This window comes from Eurytemora carolleeae, unplaced genomic scaffold (genome assembly GCF_000591075.1).
Source record: "Eurytemora carolleeae unplaced genomic scaffold, Eaff_2.0 scaffold1, whole genome shotgun sequence".
Classification (NCBI taxonomy): Eukaryota; Metazoa; Arthropoda; class Copepoda; order Calanoida; family Temoridae; genus Eurytemora; species Eurytemora carolleeae.
Window position 1 is genome coordinate 177,778 of NW_019396081.1, and position 21,996 is coordinate 199,773.

At 32.5% G+C, this 21,996-nt stretch overlaps 2 protein-coding genes across 2 annotated transcripts in view; both read right to left on the reverse strand.

Annotated features, from left to right (window-relative positions):
* Positions 1-6,587: 6,587 nt before the first annotated feature.
* Positions 6,588-15,116, reverse strand: LOC111716591 (uncharacterized). The gene is made up of 7 exons (XM_023492075.1): positions 14,152-15,116; positions 13,908-13,983; positions 11,866-11,926; positions 11,535-11,576; positions 10,487-10,546; positions 8,237-8,318; positions 6,588-6,815 (listed from the first exon to the last, which is right to left on the reverse strand). The coding sequence occupies exons 2-7, from the start codon at positions 13,964-13,966 to the stop codon at positions 6,625-6,627; spliced, it is 495 nt and encodes a 164-aa protein (XP_023347843.1). The 5' UTR covers positions 13,967-13,983; positions 14,152-15,116; the 3' UTR covers positions 6,588-6,624.
* A 3,834-nt stretch (positions 15,117-18,950) lies between these two features.
* LOC111716660 (uncharacterized) overlaps positions 18,951-21,996 on the reverse strand; it is a 37,101-nt gene continuing 34,055 nt past the window's right edge. Inside the window, exons 37-39 of the mRNA XM_023492148.1 lie at positions 21,114-21,161; positions 20,035-20,256; positions 18,951-19,476 (exon numbers count right to left, since the gene is read on the reverse strand). Coding sequence (XP_023347916.1) covers positions 18,951-19,476; positions 20,035-20,256; positions 21,114-21,161 — 796 coding nt within the window. The remainder of the gene's footprint in view (positions 19,477-20,034; positions 20,257-21,113; positions 21,162-21,996) is intronic.

The following is a 21,996-nucleotide window of genomic DNA, read 5'->3' on the forward strand; positions in this document are numbered from 1 at the left end:
ATTGCCCGTGGAAAAAAATGATGAAAAAAAATTTGAAGAAAAAAAATCGATTTATTATATGCTATAACAACCCCCGGCCACACCCATGAGTGTTCACAAAAAATTTCAGCCCAATCGGTCCAGCCGTTTGGCCAGCTTTAGGCAACAGATATATATGAATGTCTTGTTTTATTATATTGATATAGAATAAGATTTCATTTTTGCATGCGACTTACTTTAATTATTCAAAACTAATGCCGATAAATCATTTTTTTAATATTATGAAGAACGATGATGATTGATGGCATCCAACCCCCAAGTTGCAATTTTCGGTTTCAATTCAATTTAAATTTTTTCGTGTTTTTGTCTAAAATTAAAAAATCTTTGAACTTTACAAACCAAAAAAGCTTGCAGAAAAAGGACCGAACGGTTAAATCAATTTGAGCTAATGCAGATGTCCCAATCAGAACATACTTTGTATCTGTATAGTGTATAGTAGGGTGGTAGAAGGCACTATAGTTTCAGTAGAAGTAAATATTTCCATTTACTGTTTAGCGCCGATTGAAGGATTCATAACTCTAATTGGATAATGAGATAGATAGAAAGATAGATGTTATCATGTTACCGCCATGCTATTCCAATTGATTCAGAATAGACAACAAATAAATGACTTAACCCTGATTGTATCAGGGGCTAATGGACTCGGCATACAGAAGTGAAGGATGTAAACTTGTCTAAGTCAACAAATACATCTAAAAAAGCCATAAACAAGACAGACAACTTTTACCTTTAAATCGTTCGATATTTAGAGTTTTAGGTCGTCTTTACAGTCTCATTTTTTGCGGTTAACCCTGTAAGTAAAAATGGAACTATCACTGGGGTCTCATTTTTTGTGCATTTTCACGACAAATTCCAAGCCTTACAAATTCCAAGCGCGCCATAAACCTTGCGAAAATCTGCAGTTTTCATTAATTAACTAATTTGCTGAGGTTTATGTTACTTAACGCTAGAATTATTTTTAACTTTTGAAAACAAAATTCAACAGAAATAAATGTCTTAAAGATTCTAAAGAAAATGATGTAAAGGATTTGAATCTTTGCCACAAACTCTGATTTTCTAATCCCTATTTCTTAGCAACCCAATGTTGTAGACCTTAGATATTTCAAACTATGAATTCTGTCAGGTTTAAAAATCTAAGTTTGAAATATCAAAGGGTTTCTCCATCAAGTTGCAAAAAAAATAGGGATTAGAAAATTTGAGTTGTGACGAAGGCTCAATTCCTTTAGAAAAAAGGGAAATATCGCATTACCGAACTGTTGTAAAATCTGAATAATTAGTTTTAAATTTAAATGAATCTTCCATTTCTACGATTAAAGATTTAAGTAAGATTTTTCTAAAATTTGATTTTTCAAGACCAGAAATTTTTCTTACTCTTATATTTTAGCAACCTGATGGTGTAAATCTATGATATTTCAAATTTAGACTATTTGCTCTCAGAGAATTAATAGATCTGCGATACCGGGTTGCAAAGATTGCAGGGGAAGATGACTCCAGAAATTTGAAATGAAATATTCCTTCATTAAATATTTTTTTTCTTCACATAATTATTTTTAATCCTGGGCAAAGCTGGGTACTCCAGCTAGTACATATAATAATAATAAGCAGTAGATTGTTTGTTAATGTATAATATGCTGCAAGAGAAGAGATTGATCAGACACCATGACGAAAAGTTGGCAGAAACAATAATAATAATAATATTGGAAACAATATATATATATATATATATAGTTAACACAGAAATGTCGTGTTTAAAATGATGTATTAGATATGTGATATAAATCAAATTGGATGATGTGTGATGTTATGTGATATTATAAGCAGTAATTGTGTGACATGTGATACGAAATATGTAATGTGATGTAGGTGTGATATTGAATGGGATATGTGATATTACTGGGCTTTAGGGCGCTTCGCGTCCACCTTCTATTTTGCAACAACCCTTTCTTTTGTACCCAAATATGTCCTACTCATTTTAAAAATTTAAGTATAAACTTATGTGATGAGGGTTTGAGATTGTTAAATACTATAAAAAAAGATACTATACAGATGAGGTTTCTGATGATGAATAATTTTATTGTTATTGAGGGCTAGAATTTAGTCAATTTCAATTGTGAACATGTTCTCTTTGTATACATTGCGAAACAAAAACAAAAAAATAATTTCGCATTTTAAAAAACAATTTCGTGGATTTTCAAAAATCGAATTTTGCTAGAAGCAAATTTTTGAAAATTCTATCGTCCATACACCTTCCCTTAGGTCACACGAGTTCCCACACAAAATTTGGGCCCGATCGGCCAAATTTTGTGTAGAGTGTAGAGTGTAGAGTGTAGAGTGTAGAGTGTAGAGTGTTGAGTGTAGAGCGTAAAGTGTGGAGTGTAGAGTGTAGAGTGTAGAGTGTAGAGTGTAGAGTGTAGAGTGTAGAGTGTAGAGTGTAGAGTGTAGAGTGTAGAGTGTAGAGTGTAGTGTGTAGAGTGTAGAGTGTAGAGTATAGATAGACTGTAGAGTGTAGAGCGTAGAGTGTAGAGTGTAGAGTATAGATAGACTGTAGAGTGTAGAGTGATATGAACCTAATCATTGGTTGAGATGAACTAAGGATCCAGGAGTCGAGGTTTCTCCGTCCTCTCCTGCTCCTAATCCAACCTAGAGAAGGTGTGCAAACCCAAACTAATGGGAGGAAACCTGGGTAGGGCTCAGGTGAATCCTGGCTTAAACTGTAAAATGCCTCTTTTTATATGAAAAGATCACAGAAAATCAATTTTAAAATCAATTTTAAAATGCTGTTTTTCGGTGAAGACATTTTTCTTTAGGTGTAATACGGGTTTTGGCAATGAACAGTAGAATAAAAATTGGACTGGCACGCGACATAACACTTTTGAGATTGCAATCAATTAATTCAAAACTAATGCCGATAAATCATTTTCTCAATTCAAATTATTTAAATTGAATTGAGAAAAGAAGAGATGAATGAATAATAATAATGATAATACTCGCCAATTTACAACGGTGCTCTTTAAACCCTTGGCTTATCAAGGATGTCAGTAATCTACTGAAACACTATTAATTGTTAAACAGTTTATTTATATTATAAAAATACAAAAAAATATCAATAGTTACTCATTTTATGTATATATATATATACAGATGATGAATCATTGAATAAATGAGAACATAAAATGAATATATGAGAATATATGAGAAACATATGATGAATATATGATGAATGTATGATGAATATATAATGAATATATAATAAATATATCATGAATATAAATAATAAATACATGCTGAATAAATGATGAATATATGATGAGTATATGATGAATATGTGATGAATATACGATGTATATATGATTTATATATAATGAATATATGAGAATATATGATGTATATATGATGAATATATGATGAATATATGATGAATATATGATGAATATATGATGAATATATGATTAATATATGAGAATATATGATTAATATATGAGAATATATGACGAATATATGTTAAATATATGATACAAACATCTGTAAACAATGTAAAAAGAAATATGTAAATTCTATGAAATGCATAATGTTTGAGTGTCTAGACTGTTGAAGAGAGAAATACGAGACATTACTGGAAAAATTATTTTTTCTCTTCGTGGACACAACACAGTGGAAATTTGGTCAAATGTTTTAATATTCTTTTTTGGTCGCAAATAAGTAAAGATTTAAAGGTGTTTTTTCTTAACGTACCCATTAAACACAACAGAACCCTTTAAACCTTTAAAGGGACAGACCGGCTATGTAAGGTATTTAAACTGAGTATGCAGTGTTGTGGAAAGCTTCTTTAGGATTCATTTTAAGAATTTAAAAATCCTTTCTTCCCCAGAGAAAAGGCTGATTTGACCAAAAAATTAGTTTTGTATCTCCTGGAAAACAAGTTACAGTAAACTTTTAGGTTAGTTTCCAGAAAAAAGGGGAGTGGACCAAAAGATTATCTTGACCCCCCCCTGGATCCCCGCCTAATTAACTCCTTTGGCTACATACTTCCTTTGTCTAGATAACTCCTATGGCTTGACACCTACTTTAAAATGAAATATTCCTCCGGCAATATATCTCCTCTGGTAACATATCTCCTCTGGCAACATATCTCCTCCAGCAACATATCCCCTCCAGTAACATATCTCCTCCGGCAACATCTCCTCCAGCAACATATCCCCTCCAGTAACATATCTCCTCCGGCAACCTATCTTCTCCAGCAACATATCTCCTCCGGCAACATATCTCCTCAGGCAACAAATCTTCTCCAGCAACATATCTCCTCCGGCAACATATCTCCTCCGGCAACATATCTCTTCCGACAACATATCTCCTCCGGCAACATATCTCCTCCAGCAACATATCTCCTCCAGCAACATATCTCCTCCAGCAACATATCTCCTCCGGCAACATATCTCCTCCGGCAACATATCTCCTCCAGCAACATATCTCCTCTGGCAACGTATCTCCTCCGGCAACATATCTCCTCCAGTAACATATCTCCTCTGGCAACGTATCTCCTCCAACAGCATATTGTTTTTCCCACAGCTCCGATCCAACCGAGCAGATTAGGACCGACTGCTTCTTAGATTGACCATCCTACTATGCACTGGTGAATTCGTGGGCCTAACACGCTCTACACACGCAGTGTCAGTAGGCCCCACATTCGATGCAGAAACCCCATTCCATGGTAACATTATATCTATTAAAAATAAAAATAAAAATTATAAAATGATAATTGGAGAAAACCTAAGTTACAATTATGTTTCTTTGGGAAATCTTCGTTTTCAGATTTGTTGCGTATTTCCAGTGGATTGGACATTCAAAGAAAAACAACTTAACACTTAAAATTTTATATTTTTCATTTGTGAAAACTGTGTCAAATAAAAATCTCATTTAATATATCCTTCTAGTTCTATTAGTCTTCATTTATCAACTTTTTATTCCTTTTTCTCATTTATTGTTGTTAATTTAGTATTGTGGCGCCCCTGGATTCCTGGAATGCAGTACACAGCCTATTCCATACTTCACATGTTATTGTTTAGATTATGATATACTGCATCTAGTATAAATACTGTTTTTGATAAATATATATTCAGTCAGTTTATTTGATCTTATTCATTTGGTCTTATTCATTTGGTCTTATTCCTTTCGTCGCTACAGTATATTATATAAGAGAGGTGTTCATCTTAAAGGGACTGTAGGCGTAATATCAAATGACCCTACATGCAAAGATTTCAATAACCCATTTTCAACTCGACCCATGATTCTTAATTTAAACAAAAATGTGGAAGATAACGTCGTTTTTCTGAATTTAAAAGCATTTATTTCTGCCTACTTCTCCGTTGTTTCTTATAAGCAAGAAATGCACAAGTCACTTTTGCAGGAAGCCCACAAACTATCGCCCTCGTAGGAATCCACGTTTTTCTCGCTGAAAATAGTGTGTTAATTGTATCGGGAAATTATTTGTCCAAATGGGGTTTTTAACCATTTGAATAAAAATCGTTTTTTTGAGCGTTTCTACGTTTTGGGTTAAGCTTTTTGTTTTGGGCGTTTTGTACTCACTCCATCACTCCACTCTATAAATGGAGGGTCACTTAAAATGTATTATTCAGTGCCTTTTAAGTCGTTATGAACCTATTATGGTGTCTAGATAAATTTTCATCTCTTGGTCCCATGCTTCAGTAAAACTCTAGCTTCTAACAAAAAAAAGCTTGGTTTTTTATTTTTTATTTTTATTTAGTTAATTATAAAATCAAAATTACAATCATGAACAAAAGTAAGAAATTTTTTTTTTCCCAACCAAATCGGCATGTTAAATATTGCAATGCCAGCCCAATACATAATATGAAAAAAAATGTTAAAATAAAATCTTTACTTAAATGACAATTTTTATAAAATGTAAAAAATAAGTATAATAAAAACTTTGAGTAAAAGCTGTGCCTTGTTTAATGTTATGTTTTAACAGGGATGGAAATTTATGAATGAGTAAGAAGTAGCTTAAATATTTTGCTGGTTCATCTTCTTTTTCTGTCAGGTATTTAATAGTGGCTAAACGAAACCTATCGTATTAGATTTCCTGATTTCCTATTGGTTCTTGAGACTCTGCGGATGTTTTTAAAACTTTTATAATTAAAAAATGTCCACACATTTATACAATATATTTAACCTGCACTCAGAAAGAAACTGAATTTTTGCCACAAACTCAAATTTTCCTATTCCTTTATCTTTACAACCTGATGGTTCAAAACATCAAACCTATGATATTTCAAACTAAGATTATGTTGTCTAACAAAAATCATCGTTAGAAATATCAAAGGTCTACAACATTGAGTTGCAAAATAAAGTGATAAGAAAATTTGGAGTTTGTGGCTGAAACTCATTTACTTTCCAACTCTTGAACAATTTCAGCACTTCTAATTAAATGCTTTTCATCAAGAGTTAAAAATGATTCTGCGTTTTTAAATTCTATAAATCTGCCCCCCCGTACATCCGGCCGCCCGGTAACCCCCCCTCCCCCTTAATTACCCAGCCTTTTTTTGGTTTAATGTCTTTATTCTGACTGAACTACTCGCCATGAGTGCAACTGTCAAGGGGTTCAAGGCTTATCCTATCCTTCCCTTCTCCTTTTTCCTTCAAATGTGAAGAAGACTTTCCAGGACTCCTTTCTGGGCCCTGGAATGTTTCCCCAGAAATCATCTCTGGTCCCTGGAACTTCATTTTCAAACTTTCTGTGGAATTTTGTGAAGATCCTGCCACTAAAACAACATCACAGATAATTATTGAAAGGTTTATACAAAAAGTATTTCTTTTATTAAAAAATCCAAATATCATGTCCTACATCTTTTATTAATCAAATGCTCAAGATGTAGGCCAATTATATATGCCAGTTAGACTTAACCAATCTCTCATAAATCCAAAGTCCAAAAGTTTTGGTCACAGATGATAGACCAGTTTGACCTATTATTGAATGCTCGATATCTTGGCCAATGAATAATGAACAGGCCAGTTCGACCTAACCAAAATCTCTCTTTGATCAAGTTATTTCAAGTTTTAGCCAAATATGATAGGCAAGAAGCGTCTTTCATTGATCAAATATTCAAGATGTAGGCCAATAATATGCTAGGTTAGACTTAACCAATCCCTCATAAATCCATGTCCAAACGTTTTGGCCAAAGATAGACCTATTAGATCGAAGCAAAATCTCTCATTGATCAAATTAAGCACATTTTAGCCACATAAAAAGACTTAAAAACATATTTCATTGATCAAATATTCAAGATGTAGGCCAATGATAATATGCCGGTTAGACTTAACAAATCCCTAATAAATCCCAGTCCAAAAGTATTGACTAAAGATAGACCAATTTGACTTAAGCGATCTATTATTGATCAAATGCTTGACATGATGGCCAATGACGCACTGATGAGGCTTATTTTTCAAATTCTAACGTTTTTGGAAAAGCTACAGCAGTTAGACCTAACCTAATCTATCATTGATCAAATGCTTCAAGGTTTGGCTAATGGCAGACCAGTAAAACAGTAAAACTTTTGTATCACTGTTAAAATTCCAAACGTTTTGACCATTGCTAGATTAATTAGATCTAACTGATATTTTACTCTGATTGAACTCCAAACGTTCTGGCCAAATTAGAATAGTTAGACTTAACTGATATTTTACTGATTAAATTCCAAACGTTCTGGCCAAGTTAGATTGGTTAGATTTAACTGATACTTTACTGATTAAATTCCAAACGTTTTGGCCAAGTTAGATCGGTTAGACTTAACTAATATCTTACTGATTGAATTCCAAACCTTTTGGCCATAGTGGATTATTTAAATGTAACTGATATTTTACTGATTAAATTCCAAACGTTTTGGCCATGCTAGATTAATTAGACTTGACTAATACTTTACTGATTGAATTCCAAACGTTTTGGCCAAGTTAGATTAATTAGATCTAACTGATATTTTACTGATTTAATTCAAAACGTTCTGGACAAGTTAGATTGGTTAGACATAACTTATCTATCATCGATCAAATACTCGATGTTTTGGCCAATAATAGACAATAATAGATTTAACCGATCTCTCATTGATTAAATTCCAAATGTTATGGCCAATGATAGATCAGTTGAGCTTAACACTCTTATTGTTGGTATTCTTAAATTACTGCAGGCCTGAAAAGTTATGTTTGTTGCTAATGTCTGCTCTTTTCATCATTTTCCTGGGAATGGAATCTAGTTCAGATCTTCTTTCCTCCTAAAAATATTTTTATGTTAAAGGGAGTGTTCGCACAAAATAAAAGGGGGTATAGGATGAATCCCAATTTAATTGGATTTAAATCTGCGATAATTGTTTTTCCCTTCCCACTCGGTTAAACCCCCTTTCATTTTTTGCAGTCACTCCCTTGAACTTCGAATTAATCTCATGCCCTCTTTCATTTTTCGCGAGCGATTTCTTTAAAAGAATGTTAAACGCATCTTTATATAGATAAACTATGAAATCTCTGCAATGTTCTACTCAGATAATCCTAGGTTTAAAAAGAACGATTGCAAACGAATTTTGTCATCCTTAAACACTCCCTTTAAACGCGAACACTCCCTTTAAAGGGACTGTACGCTTAGTTTCATGTGACCGTCCATGATAAGATTCACAACGGACCCCTTAAAAGCTTTGTCTGGTCAAGTTTGAATTAGATATCAATGCTCTTAATTTTGGAAAATGATTATTTTCAAATGTGGTTTCTCTAAAAAAGTGACATTGCGCATTTCTTCCATATTATTGATCAGGTTTTAAGGGTACCGTTGTGACTCGGGAATTGTCATCTTAGCGTATGAAGGTCGCTTAGAATAACGCTTACAGTCCTTTTAAATGAACAATACCCCCTTACATTTGTATCATCTGCAGTTGGTTGAAAAAAGATTCATTAGAAATTGTAAAGGTTCCGATTTAATCTTAATTTTCACAAAAGGAAAATTAATTAACTTATGATTTTTTCGAATCAAATGAAAATTAGGAAATTTACAGTTTACGTTTTTAACCGTAATACGTTTTTCAGTCAAAAGCCTTTTTATACTTTTTCAGTCTGGGGAAATTTATAATTTTCAGTGGGGTTTTTGAGGTAGGGGGTTCTGCTTATAATAAAGAAACACTATTTATATAAGACTCACTGGCTGAAACTTTTGAATTTAGAAGTTTAACTCATAATATTTAAAAAAATTTTTTTACAAAGATAAAAATATTTATTCTCAGTAAGGGTTAAAAATGCATTCATATTGAAATATGCCTGATCAGGTTATTTTCTTTTTACCAATAAAAAACTGGTTTGAGAAACGTTGAAGTTTCGGGGAGCAAGAGTTTCACCAAAGAGAATAGAATATATATTAGAGTGGAATTTAGAAAATCCCTCGGTATGAGTTTTTTCAGTCCCTTTCAGGGAGTTAAAAGTGTACAAATCATGTAAATGTTCACAAATTATATGCAGTAGAGTACATTAATACAGTATGTTCCCTAGACTATCCATTTCAATTTTGAATTTTTTAAAGCTGTTTAATAAACTTTATAATGAATTAGGTGAATAAAAACATCACTTGATTTATAGTTATAACGGTAAATCATCGTTTGTAAAGTGGAAGGCATAGAGTCTATGTGAAATGATCATTGGTCAATTATGAAACCAGCCTATTCCATGATTTGGTGTTCTTTTAACATTAATTTTAGATTTTCTATAAAATGATGTTCCAGGGCCCAAAAGGTTATATAGCACAAATATGTGAAGTACACCTGCAGTATGGAAACAGTACAACAAAATGGCCGTTTTACACTATTTTCTAGTAAATTCCACTCTAATATATATTCTATTCTCTTTGAGTTTAACTCATAAGAATTAAACAATCTATATAAGATTAAAAGTTCCCATCATAAAAAAACTTTGGGTTTCATTTTTAGTTAGGATTGAAAATGAATTTTCTAAATATTTTGCAGGTCATTTGCACAAATAGTTCTAGTTTCATTCCAGTGAAAACGAGGATGAGGTTTTAATGATGTGTCAAAAACAGAAAATGCAGATTCTAAATAAAATATTTGACTTAAAAAAATTATCATTACTATTTTTGCCTTTGTAAGTAGCAGAAGTTGGCTTAAAAAATAAACCTAAGAAACCGTTGTTTTAGCACCAAATTAGACCCAAATAAAGGCCGAGCAGAGAGCTAAGTTTAAGCAAGACTCGGTTTTAATCTGATCTTTTTACGATTTTTTTATTCTTAAGACTTGGTGAAGACAAGATTCGATGTTTTGTTCAAGGTTTTCATAGATATTTACAAGGTTTTCAATGTCTTCCAGTTACGTTCTTCTTTTTCAAAAGTGCTTCAGGAAAGGTTCCGTAAATTAAGCTTTTACGGAACCAAATTGGAAACCATAATCTGCACCTCTTGATTATCCGTCCTTCCTCGTTTAGTGGGACCAGTACTTCGCTCTCTTAGAACCTTCTTTGCACATTTACAATTATTTTTCAAATTTTAACTAAAAGTAATCTTTACTTATACTTTGTATCCACAAACTAAAATTTTTTAACTCCTATATCTTTGCAACCATTGATATTTTAAACCTAGATTATTTAGCATAACAGAACTCATAATTTGAAATATCCAAGGTCTGCGAAATTGGGTTGCAAAGATATAGAGATCAGAATATTTGAGTTTACAGCAAAGATTCGATCAATTTCTTTGGCTTGTTCTTGTCTCAAAAGTGTTAGACTGATTACTCTTCTCATACTCTAATAGTCTAATTATTATATATATGCAGCGTGATGTCGACGTCGTATGAACTTTGTTATATCATACTATGGGTTCTGCTATATCAAATATCAAAGGTTTACACCATCAGGTTTTAAATATAAAGGAACTAGAAAATTAGAGTCGTAAATATTTTGTTTGTGACTTAAAGTAAACCCAAAGTTTTACATTTCAGGCATGGCACACTTGCGGTGCAAATCAATTTACTGATTAGTGATTCCTCTGTTAAAACACGATGAGAACTCCTTTTTGTAAATGTGTTTCCTTTTTAAAAAATTCTAAAGAAGTGTGAAATTAAACTTAATTGAATTGAGATACTCTGAGAGAGAAGCAGGATTAGAAACTTACAAAGAATATAGAATTTTAGAAATTTTAGACAACAAAAGAAACTGGAGGAAATCAAATAAAAAAATTAATGTTGAGGATGTTTTTAGATGGCACGGTGCACATTTGTAGCATGTGCAGGGGGGAATGAAAGATATATCCCCTCCCTCTTCGTTCAGCGCCTTCTATCAGTCTCATTAAAAACTGTGTAACCCTTTTCATTAACAAAACTTCATTTATAAAATTTTGGCACACCGAAATTGAAATCACAAGTGAAAAAATGTAATGAAAAATAAAATTGTTAAAAATCGTTTTAAAAATATGGTTTGAAATGTTCATTTCAAGACGAATAATTTCCCTTAAAGGTAGCTGGCATTGGCTCTTCCGGTTCATCGTCAGTCTAAAATAAATCAAAATGGCAGATCAAGCAAAATGTCGGATTAAACAAAATGGCGGATCAAGCAAAATGTCGGATTAAACAAAATGGCGGATCAAGCAAAATGTCGGATTAAACAAAATGGCGGATCAAGCAAAATGTCGGAATAACAAAATCGCGGATCAAGCAAAATGGCGGATCAAGTAAAATGGTGGATACATAATTGTGATTGATATGATGAATTTAAAAAAAATTATATTCGATGGAAACGATATGAAAGAATAAATTAGTTTGAAATTAGTTTTAATTCTACCTCTGAATCCGACCATTCATATGATAATTCCAGATCTCTATTCTTCATCTTATTCCATTCTCTTCAATCCAAACCTTAATCTTATTCTATTCTCTTCAATCCAAACCTTAATCTTATTCCATTTTATTCAACTCAAACTTTAATTTGACTATTCTAATAAGTCCAAACCTTTATATTAGTCTATTTTCTTTATCAAAAACTTTAACTTGTACTATTCTGTTTATTCCAAACCTTTACCTTGTTCTATTCTGTTTATTCCAAACCTTTACCTTGTTCTATTCTGTTTATTCCAAACCTTTACCTTGTTCTCTTTATTTCAAACCTTTTTTGTTCTCTATATTCTCTTTAATCCAATCCTAAATTTTGTTCAAATCCTCTCTAATCCAAATTTTAATCTTTACCTTTTCTGTTTAATCCAACCCTAGATAATGTTACAAATTATCTTAAATCCAACCCTAAGTTGTTACATTCTTTTTAAATCAAACCTAACTCTTTTTATCTTCAATTCTAACCTTAATCTAACCTTTTCTGGTGGATCCGCATTTGAACTACTGCCGTTTGAACTATCGATCATTTGAACTATTGATCATTTGAACTATTGTTCATTCTAGCTACTGATAATGACGTAATTTTCTGTAGTTCAAACAACACATTATTTACTCATATGAACTATTAAATATGCAGTTTAAAATTTTTATATTTCATGAAAAAATATAGGTCAAATAATTTCATCACAAAATTTACATGACCAAAAAATATTTCACAAATAAACATAAAAATAATTTAAAGGACCAAGAAAATAGTTCAAATGAGCAAATTAAAATAAAGTTCAAATTAACCAAAAGATATATTTCAAATGAGCAAAAAAATAATTCAAATGAGCAAAAAAAATAATTTAAATGAAGCAAAAATAGTTCAAATTAACAAAAAAATAGGTCAAATGAGCAAAACAACAGTTCAAATAAGCAAAAAATAGTTAAAATGAGCAAAAAAAATATTTTCAAATGAATCAAAAAGACAGTTCAAATGAGTAACTTTTTTAGCGATCATTTGAACTATTCTTTTGCTCATTTTAGCTATATTTTTGCTCATTTGAACTATTTTTTGGCTCATTTGAATTATTATTGAGTCCGTCCTAGTATAAGACTTTTAGACCCTCCTCCTCTCTTTCCCTAAGACCCCCTCCCACCCCCCACCCCGGAGGTAAATTTGTGATTTCGAGCTAAGCCCCCCCCCTTCCACCCCCCACCCTGGAGATGTCAAAATTGTGATTTCGAGCTAAGCCTTCCCCCCTGGAATGGCAAAAAAGTTGAGCACCTGTATACGCTGCTGATTATCATTTTAAACTGCCTATTTGTAACTAGTAAATAATAATGAGTTCTTCCCAAAAGACGACATTTTAATCAAACATTGGGGTCTAGTAAGATAAGGATGAGAGGAATAAGGTTGGGTTAGAAGAATAAGATTGGATGGTAGGGATAATGTTGGATGAGGGGAATAATATTGGATGGTAGGGATAAGGTTGGATGAGAGGAATAAGGTTGGATGAGATGAATAAGTTTGGATGAGAGGAATAAGGTTGGATGAGATGAATAAGGTTGGATGAGATGAATAAGTTTGGATGACAAGAATAAGATTGGATGAGAGGAATAAGGTTAGATGAGAAATATAAGGTTGGATGGTAGGGATGGATGAGATGAATAAGGTTGTATGAGAGGAATAAGTTGGATGAGAGGAATAAGGTTGGATGAGAAGAATAAGGTTGGATGATAGGGATAAGGATGGATGAGAGGAATAAGGTTGGATGAGAGGAATAAACTTGGATGAGAGGAATAAGGTTGGATGAGAGGAATAAGCTTGGATGATAGGAATAAGGTTGGATGAAAGGAATATGGTTGAATGAGAGGAATAAGGTTGAATGAGAGGAATAAGGTTGGATGAGAGGAATAAGGTTGGATGAGAAGAATAAGGTTGGACAAGGAGAATATGGTTGAATGAGAAAAACGATGTGGGACGGATTGGCAGAAGAGTAAGGTTTGTTCCTGTTCAGTTTAAGCTGTATCCGGGTTAGAGGAAGGATCAAAGGTTTACAGGCCTTCATCTCCAGGAGCAGATTTCCTAGGAAAATCAATATTGGGAAAAATAACTTTTCAAACTATATTTTCCATAAAAGTACAAAGGGAAAATAAGTTGTGTTGGAAATACTTTTGCTTTTATCACAAATATGAATTATATTTCTGAATAAATATCATAAAACACGAACAAAAACATTTGTAAAGTTTATACCTTGCAGGCCAGGGTGCAATGTTAATTCTCAAGGTTAGAACTGTCAGAACGGATTTTTAGTACAGATTCGAACTTGAAAGGCGGTAATAGGACGGATGATCTGATTTTGGTTTAGATTGGAACTGGGTAGGACGGATAGTTAGCTCTGGGTTTAGATTGGAACCGGGAAGGACGGCAAGTTATCTCTGGGTTCAGATTGATACTGGTCTGACGAATAGTTAGCTCATGGAATAGACTGAAACTTGGTAGAATGGAGAGATAGCTCTTTGTACGTTTTGAAAAGCTCTTGGGAACTGATAGGACGGAAAATTAGCTCTTGATTGGAACTGGGTAGGACGAATAATCACTCTGATTATAATTGAACTGACGGAGAGCTAGCCTCTCTGGAGAACGTACAGATAGGTTCGAATTGCTAAGGCCAATAATCAGATTCGGGTTCAAATTAGAACTGGTGAAGCAAATTGTTGCTTATGGGTTTAGATGGCAAACTAAGCAGCTGGCTTGGGTTAGATTGATCTGACGATATCTTGCTCCAGTGCAGGTTCAGGTATCGGATAACTAACTCAATACATAATAGAGTTAGTAAAATGGATGGTGTATTTTGGTTTATATTAGAAGTACTTGGAATAGTGGACCATAGCTATAGGTTGAGATTAGAACTAGTTGGACGATCCGTTGAGTTTAGAACTGGTGAGAAGGATGTTAGCCCTGGGGGTTTGATTGGAAGTGGTAGGTTGGATAGTATAGATCAAAACTAGTAGTTAGCTCTGGGTATAAATCATAACTGGTGGAACGAATAGTTAACTCCAGGTATAGATTATAACTGGTGGGACGGACAATATGAAGCAAAGCTTACGCTAAATTATCTTTAATCTGAATGTTCACGCTGGGTTCAGTTTCAGTGAAATAACACGTACTCGGAGCTATTGAAAACTACAGGGTGTACAGGATAATGTATTATTTTAGTTTAAAGGGTGTCACAGAATTATTGTCCTGTGAACATATTTTACAATATTTACAAATACACAAATACACTCTTATATAGAAATAATTAACAAATCTCAATATTTTTGTGTGGAAATTGTTAATCTTGAATTTTTGATTTCTATATCAAATATTGGCACTTTTAAATCTGAGGAATTAATTCTTGATTCCTCAATTAAAGTTATACATACAGGGTGTTACCGTCACGAGATATCGAATCAAACCGTAGATCTGAACAAGATGGAGATCAATGCTTGATCTCGAGATATCGAATCAAACCGTAGATGTGCACAAGATGGAGATCAATGTTTGATCTCGAGATATCGAATCAAACCGTAGATCTGAACAAGATGGAGATCAATGCTTGATCTCGAGATATCGAATCAAACCGTAGATCTGAACAAGATGGAGATCAATGCTTGATCTCGAGATATCGAATCAAACCGTAGATGTGCACAAGATGGTATTCTTACTCCGGATACAGTATAGAGCAGAGACATGGGACGGAATATGTTGTTAATACAGTATTCTTACTCCGGATATAGCATAGAACAGAGACATGGGACGGAATATGTTATTAGTATACAGGTTTCTTACTCCGGATACAGCATAGACCAGAGACATGGGACGGAATATGTTAATAATACAGTATTGTTACTCCGGATACAGCCTTGATCAGAGGCATGGGACGGAATATGTTGCTAATACTGTATTCTAACTCCGGATACAGTATAGAGCAGAGACATGGGACGGAATATGTTGTTAACATAGTATTCTTACTCCGGATACAGTATAGAGCAGAGACATGGGACGGAATATGTTGTTAATACAGTATTCTTACTCCGGATAAAGTATAGAGCCGAGACATGGGACGGATTATGTTGTTAATACAGTATTCTTACTCCGGACACAGTATAGAGCAGAGACATGGGACGGATTAGGTTATTAATGCAGGTGTCTTACTCCGGATACAGCACAGAGTAGAGAGGAATAGGACGGAGTAGGTTGCTGATGAAGGTTTCTAACTCCGGATACAGCACGGAGTAGAGAGGAATAGGACGGAGTAGGTTGCGGATGAAGGTTTCAAACTCCGGATACAGCATACAGCAGAGCCGAAACTACTCAATAACAAACGCTGCCTTCTTAGCTCTCTTTCTTTTTCGCCTGAATCAAAATTTTATTCATCCACTGGAAAAGTAATTAACTTTGTTTTAATAAAAGAATTTCAATAATAAGTTTCCTTTGTATCAAAGAATATCCAATAATGAGGGATAACAAAATAAAAAGGGTTGACAACATTTTTCATTTTATTAACTCTGGATATAGATACAATTGTTCAACTTTATTGATACAAATACTGATGGTTTTCGATAAAAATTTATAAGAGTAAACAAACCAAACATTTTTATGATTTCAGGAACTTTTTATAATGCTCATTTTTAAGAAAGTAATTTCCTTTTTTCTAGTGCACAGAAAAAATTATTGAAATTATGTGCAATACAGCTAGATTTATAAGACAAAAAATAATGACAACGTAAAGCAGTTATTTAATTGCTGTACATACACTGTACATTGTATAAAAGTAAGGCTAAGATTTTCTAGTAAATTGTACAGATAAATCCACTTACATAAGTACGTACAGAATCATGAAACTGTACATATTACATCAGTGTGCGCATAACTATTATGTAAAAAGAAAAATAGGTTAGCTCACTGTACAGCATAACTACACTATGAAGAATAAGTGTACAGTTTATTGTACTGCAGTATGTTGAATAAATGTACAGTTTACTGTACTGCAGTATGTTGAATAAATGTACAGTTTACTGTACTGCAGTAGTTGAATAAATGTACAGTTTACTGTACAGCATTATGATGAAATACTGTACAGTTTACTGTACTGAGCCCGAAATTTAAAAGAGTATCGTTGAACTAAACTCCCGAGTTTCCTTTTTGGGGTCTTGGCAATTGTGTAGATTTTGATTTAAGAAATTTTAAAAAATGAAGAATATGAAGAAACTTAATAAAATAATATTTCACAACAAAAATATTGATATCCACAAAACTGCCTAACCCCATTCTTGAAACCCGGGTTTCAAAACTGGTTTTCATAACGATACCCTGTCTTAAGTTTTGGGCTCTGCAGTATGTTGAATTAGTGTACAGTTTATTGTACAACATTATGATGAAATACTGTACAGTTTACTGTACTGCAGTATGTTGAATTAGTGTACAGAGTATGTTTATTACGTGAACAGTTTACTGTACAACATTATGATGAAATACTGTAACGATGATGACTAGAGTAGGCTGCTTAAGTGTATACAGTCTTACACTGCAGTATGTTTAGGTTCATTGAAGTCATCTAATCTTACATCTTCTGCACTTGCAATCCTAAACCAGCGGTCAACTCATCTATCCACATATATCTGGACACAACAAACTAAGCTATAGTGCATGGGATAAGTCAAATAGGCCTATGATAGGCCAGGTACTGTAAAAAGTCTGGCCGCGCGTCAAAGTTGATTAACTGAGCCGACAGCGGATATGGTCGGGCCGGTACAAGGGGTCGTACCGGTTCGAATTCAAATTGACCCTAGTCCACTGTGTGGAGCTAGCTATTCATCCTTCTTAAGAATAAAGTTGTGACTTTTTTGTATTCATTGAAAAAAATGTACTTCTCAAAATAAGTTTAAAATTTACATTAAATTGTACTGGGAAAATGGGGATTAAAAAATGGGGTTGCGTATAATTGAAAACTTGCCAACAACCCGAATTTTTAATCTTTATACTTTTGCAATCTGCAGTCGTAACCTTCTTTATTTAAAATTATTTCTTTACTAAAATAATAAACAACCTCTAACACTTTGGTCTTGACTCTTGTATCGGAAATATATGAAAACAGTAAACATTACAAATTATAATAAACATATATTATATATATAAATATATATATTTCAGTTTTTAACTTCACATTTTTTATTAAAAAAGAATTATACTATATAAATATATATATATTATATGATTGTTTGTCTGTATTCCCAAACCCAATTATTTTGTACTGCATTACAACATTACAGGAGGATATATATTATCTTGAAAAAATACCAATATTGGGCATCTATCTATCTATCTATCTATCTATCTATCTATCTATCTATCTATCTATTTATTGAGATAAGGTTGACCGTTCCTAGCGCTAGCTAGTGACCCCTGAGAACATGTGACCCGTCTCTCTGAGCCCGGAGTATATCTAGAAATCAGCTGTTTTTAGAAATATATTTTAAAAATCGGATTAATAGAAAATTTGTGCAAATTCTTTTTTAAAAAATATGAATTTTTAAGCTAAAATAATTGGTAGCTCTAATTTGAGTCACCATGTTTTCTTATAAGCAAAGTTTTATTTAAAAGGAGCGTTCAGTAATAATTAAAATGGGTTTAATAGGTATTTTTAAAAACTATTTGCAACAAATCCAAAAATGTTGTTGACAGCTGTCTTCTAATATTGTTGTAAAGTACTCTGCATAAGAACATTAGGCCAATCGATAAAATAATTATGACTAATAAAAAAACGTTTTTTTAAAAATTAAAAACGTTCTATAAAATCTGTAAATTGGAAAAGTTACCTTGAACCGTTAAACGAATTGTTGGGTGATTGTCTCAACTTTCCCGCATTTATCTCAGACCTAGCAAATATTATTTATTATTGAACTTAGTTTTATTGTATTAGTGTACTATTGTACTGTAGTGAGTACAATTTGTGTACATTTGCATAATCATTGATCATCACCAAATTTGTTACATTTCCATGATTATCAGTACATGCATGAACATTCCCTTTGATCATCACTAAATTTGTCAATAGTTCCATGATCATCAAAAAATTTGTCAATATTGCCATGATCATCAATAAATTGGTCAATATTGCCATGATCATCAGTAAATTTGTCAATATTTCCATGATCATCAATAAATTTGTCATTATTTCCATGATAATCACTGTCGATATTTCCATAATCATCAATAAATTTGTCAATATTGCCATGATCATCAATAAATTTGTCAATATTGCCATGATCATCACTGTCAATATTTCCATGATCATCAAGAAATTTGTCAATATTTCCATGATCATCAATAAATTTGTCAATATTTCCATGATAATCACTGTCAATATTTCCATGATCATCACCAAATTTGTCAATATTTCCATGATCATCAATAAATTTGTCAATATTGCCATGATCATCAATAAATTTGTCAATATTGTCATGATCATCAATAAATTTGTCAATATTTCCATGATCATCAATAAATTTGTCATTATTTCCATGATAATCACTGTCAATATTTCCATGATCATCAATAAATTTGTCAATATTGCATTATCATTAATAAATTTGTCAATATTGCCATGATCATCGTTGTCAATATTTCCATGATCATCAATAAATTTGTCAATATTTCCATGATCATCAATAAATTTGTCAATATTTCCATGATCATCACTGTCAATATTTCCATGATCATCAATAAATTTTTCAATATTTCCATGATCATCACTGAATTTGTCAATATTTTCATGATCATCACTGTCAATATTTTCATGATCATCACTAAATTTGTCAATATTTCCATGATCATCACTATCAATATTTCTATGATCATCACTGTCAATATTTCCATGATCATCACTGTGAATATTTCCATGATCATCACTGTCAATATTTTCATGATCATCACTGTCAATATTTCAATGATCATAACTGTCAATATTTTCATGATCATCACTGTCAATATTTCCATGATCATCAATAAATTTTTCAATATTTCCATGATCATCACTAAATTTGTCAATATTTTCATGATCATCACTGTTAATATTTCCATAATCATCACTAAATTNTTGTTCTAAAAATGTGTGTGGTGGCTATACATAAACTGACCTGTGTATCTAAATGTTCTACACTGTGGGAGAGGGAATCCATGAGGGATCCCATCTCGTACATGCTGTCCCTGCTCCCCAGGCTGCCCCGCTCCTTCTCCTCCTTCTGCTGCTCCTCCTCCTCAGTTAGAAGAAGGTATTCTGTAGACATAGGTTGGCTGTACCCGACCAATTCACTAGAAAATCTGTTTTAAAAAAAATACCACAGAAAAACTTTTTGTTGGACTTTTAAATTCTTAAACACTAACTATAAAAGTTATCCAAAGCTCTTTCTGAAAAACAACAATTTGGAGAGTTTTTTGTTTGTTTTTAAGGCAAACCATTATGAACATCCACTTTATATTAGTTTTAAGCGTTGTTCCACCATGAAATTAAAATCTGTAAAAATTATTATATTATTTTCAAATAAGTCTTTACTCTTCATACATAGGGGAATAATTTGGGGTTTTAAAGATTCCATAGGATTTTTTATCATCGATATCCAGCCCCTTTAATTACGTAACTATATATATATATATATATAAAATTCTTTTATTTACATGAGTATAGATATACAATCCCTTTAGTTACCTGAGTATAGATATACAATCCCTTTAGTTACCTGAGTATATATATACAATCCCTTTAGTTACCTGAGTAAAGATATACAATCCCTTTAGTTACCTGAGTATAGATATACAGTCCCTTTAGTTACCTGAGTATAGATATACAACCCCTTTAGTTACCTGAGTATAGATATACAATCCCTTTAGTTACCTGAGTATAGATATACAGTCCCTTTAGATACCTGAGTATATAAATACAATCCCTTTATTTACCTGAGTATATATATATGTAATCCCTTTATTTACCTGTGTATAGATATACAATCCCTTTATTTACCTGAGTATAGATATACAATCCCTTTATTTACCTGAGTATAGATATATGTAATCCCTTTATTTACCTGAGTATAGATATACAATCCCTTTATTTGTATAGATATACAATCCCTTTATTTACCTGAGTATAGATATACAATCCCTTTATTTACCTGAGTATAGATCTGCTGCTGTCAAGGTTTAAAGGATTCTCTGCCTCTCTGAAAATATAAAAGGTTAAGTGAGTCTGGGAGTCTAAAGTTGGTTGCAGACATTTATTTAGGGAACAAAGTTGGGAACAAGATTACAGAAAGGAAATAGTAGTTTAGGACAGGAATATAAGAAACAAACGGAAAGTAAAAGAAACAAAAGGAAAGGAAAAGAAACAAAAAGAAAGTAAAAGAAACAAAAAGAAAGGAAAAGAAACAAAAGGATAGGAAAAGAAACAAAAGGAAAGGAAAAGAAACAAGAGGAAAGTAAAAGAAACTAAAGGATCTAAATGAAAAGAAACAAAAGGAAAGGAAAGGAAACAAGAGGAAAGGGAAAGAAACTAAAGGAAAGGAAAAGAAAAAAAGTAACGGAAAAGAAACTATAAAAAAGAAAAGTAAAAGTAACAAAAGGAGAGGGAAAGAAAAAAAGTAAAGGCAAGGAAACAAAAGAAACGTAAAAGAAAAGAAAGGTTTGAATATTAAAAGGAAAGACAGAGAAGACATATCTTTCTATCTATCCAACTATTAAGAAAAGGCAGGAAGGACATTAAATGTTAAAATAAAACTACCTGTTATATATATATAATACCGAATACATGGACAGGAAGGACATGAAATGTTAAAATAAAACTACTTGTTATGTATAATACCTAATACATGGGCAGGAAGGAAAGAAAGAAAAGACAGGAAGGACATGAAATGTTAAAATAAAACTACCTGTTATATATAATACATGGGCAGGAAGGAAGAAAGAAAAGGCAGGATGGACATGAAATGTTAAAATAAAACTACCTGTTAAATATCATACCGAATATATAGGCAGGAAGGAAGTAAGAGAAAGCAGGAA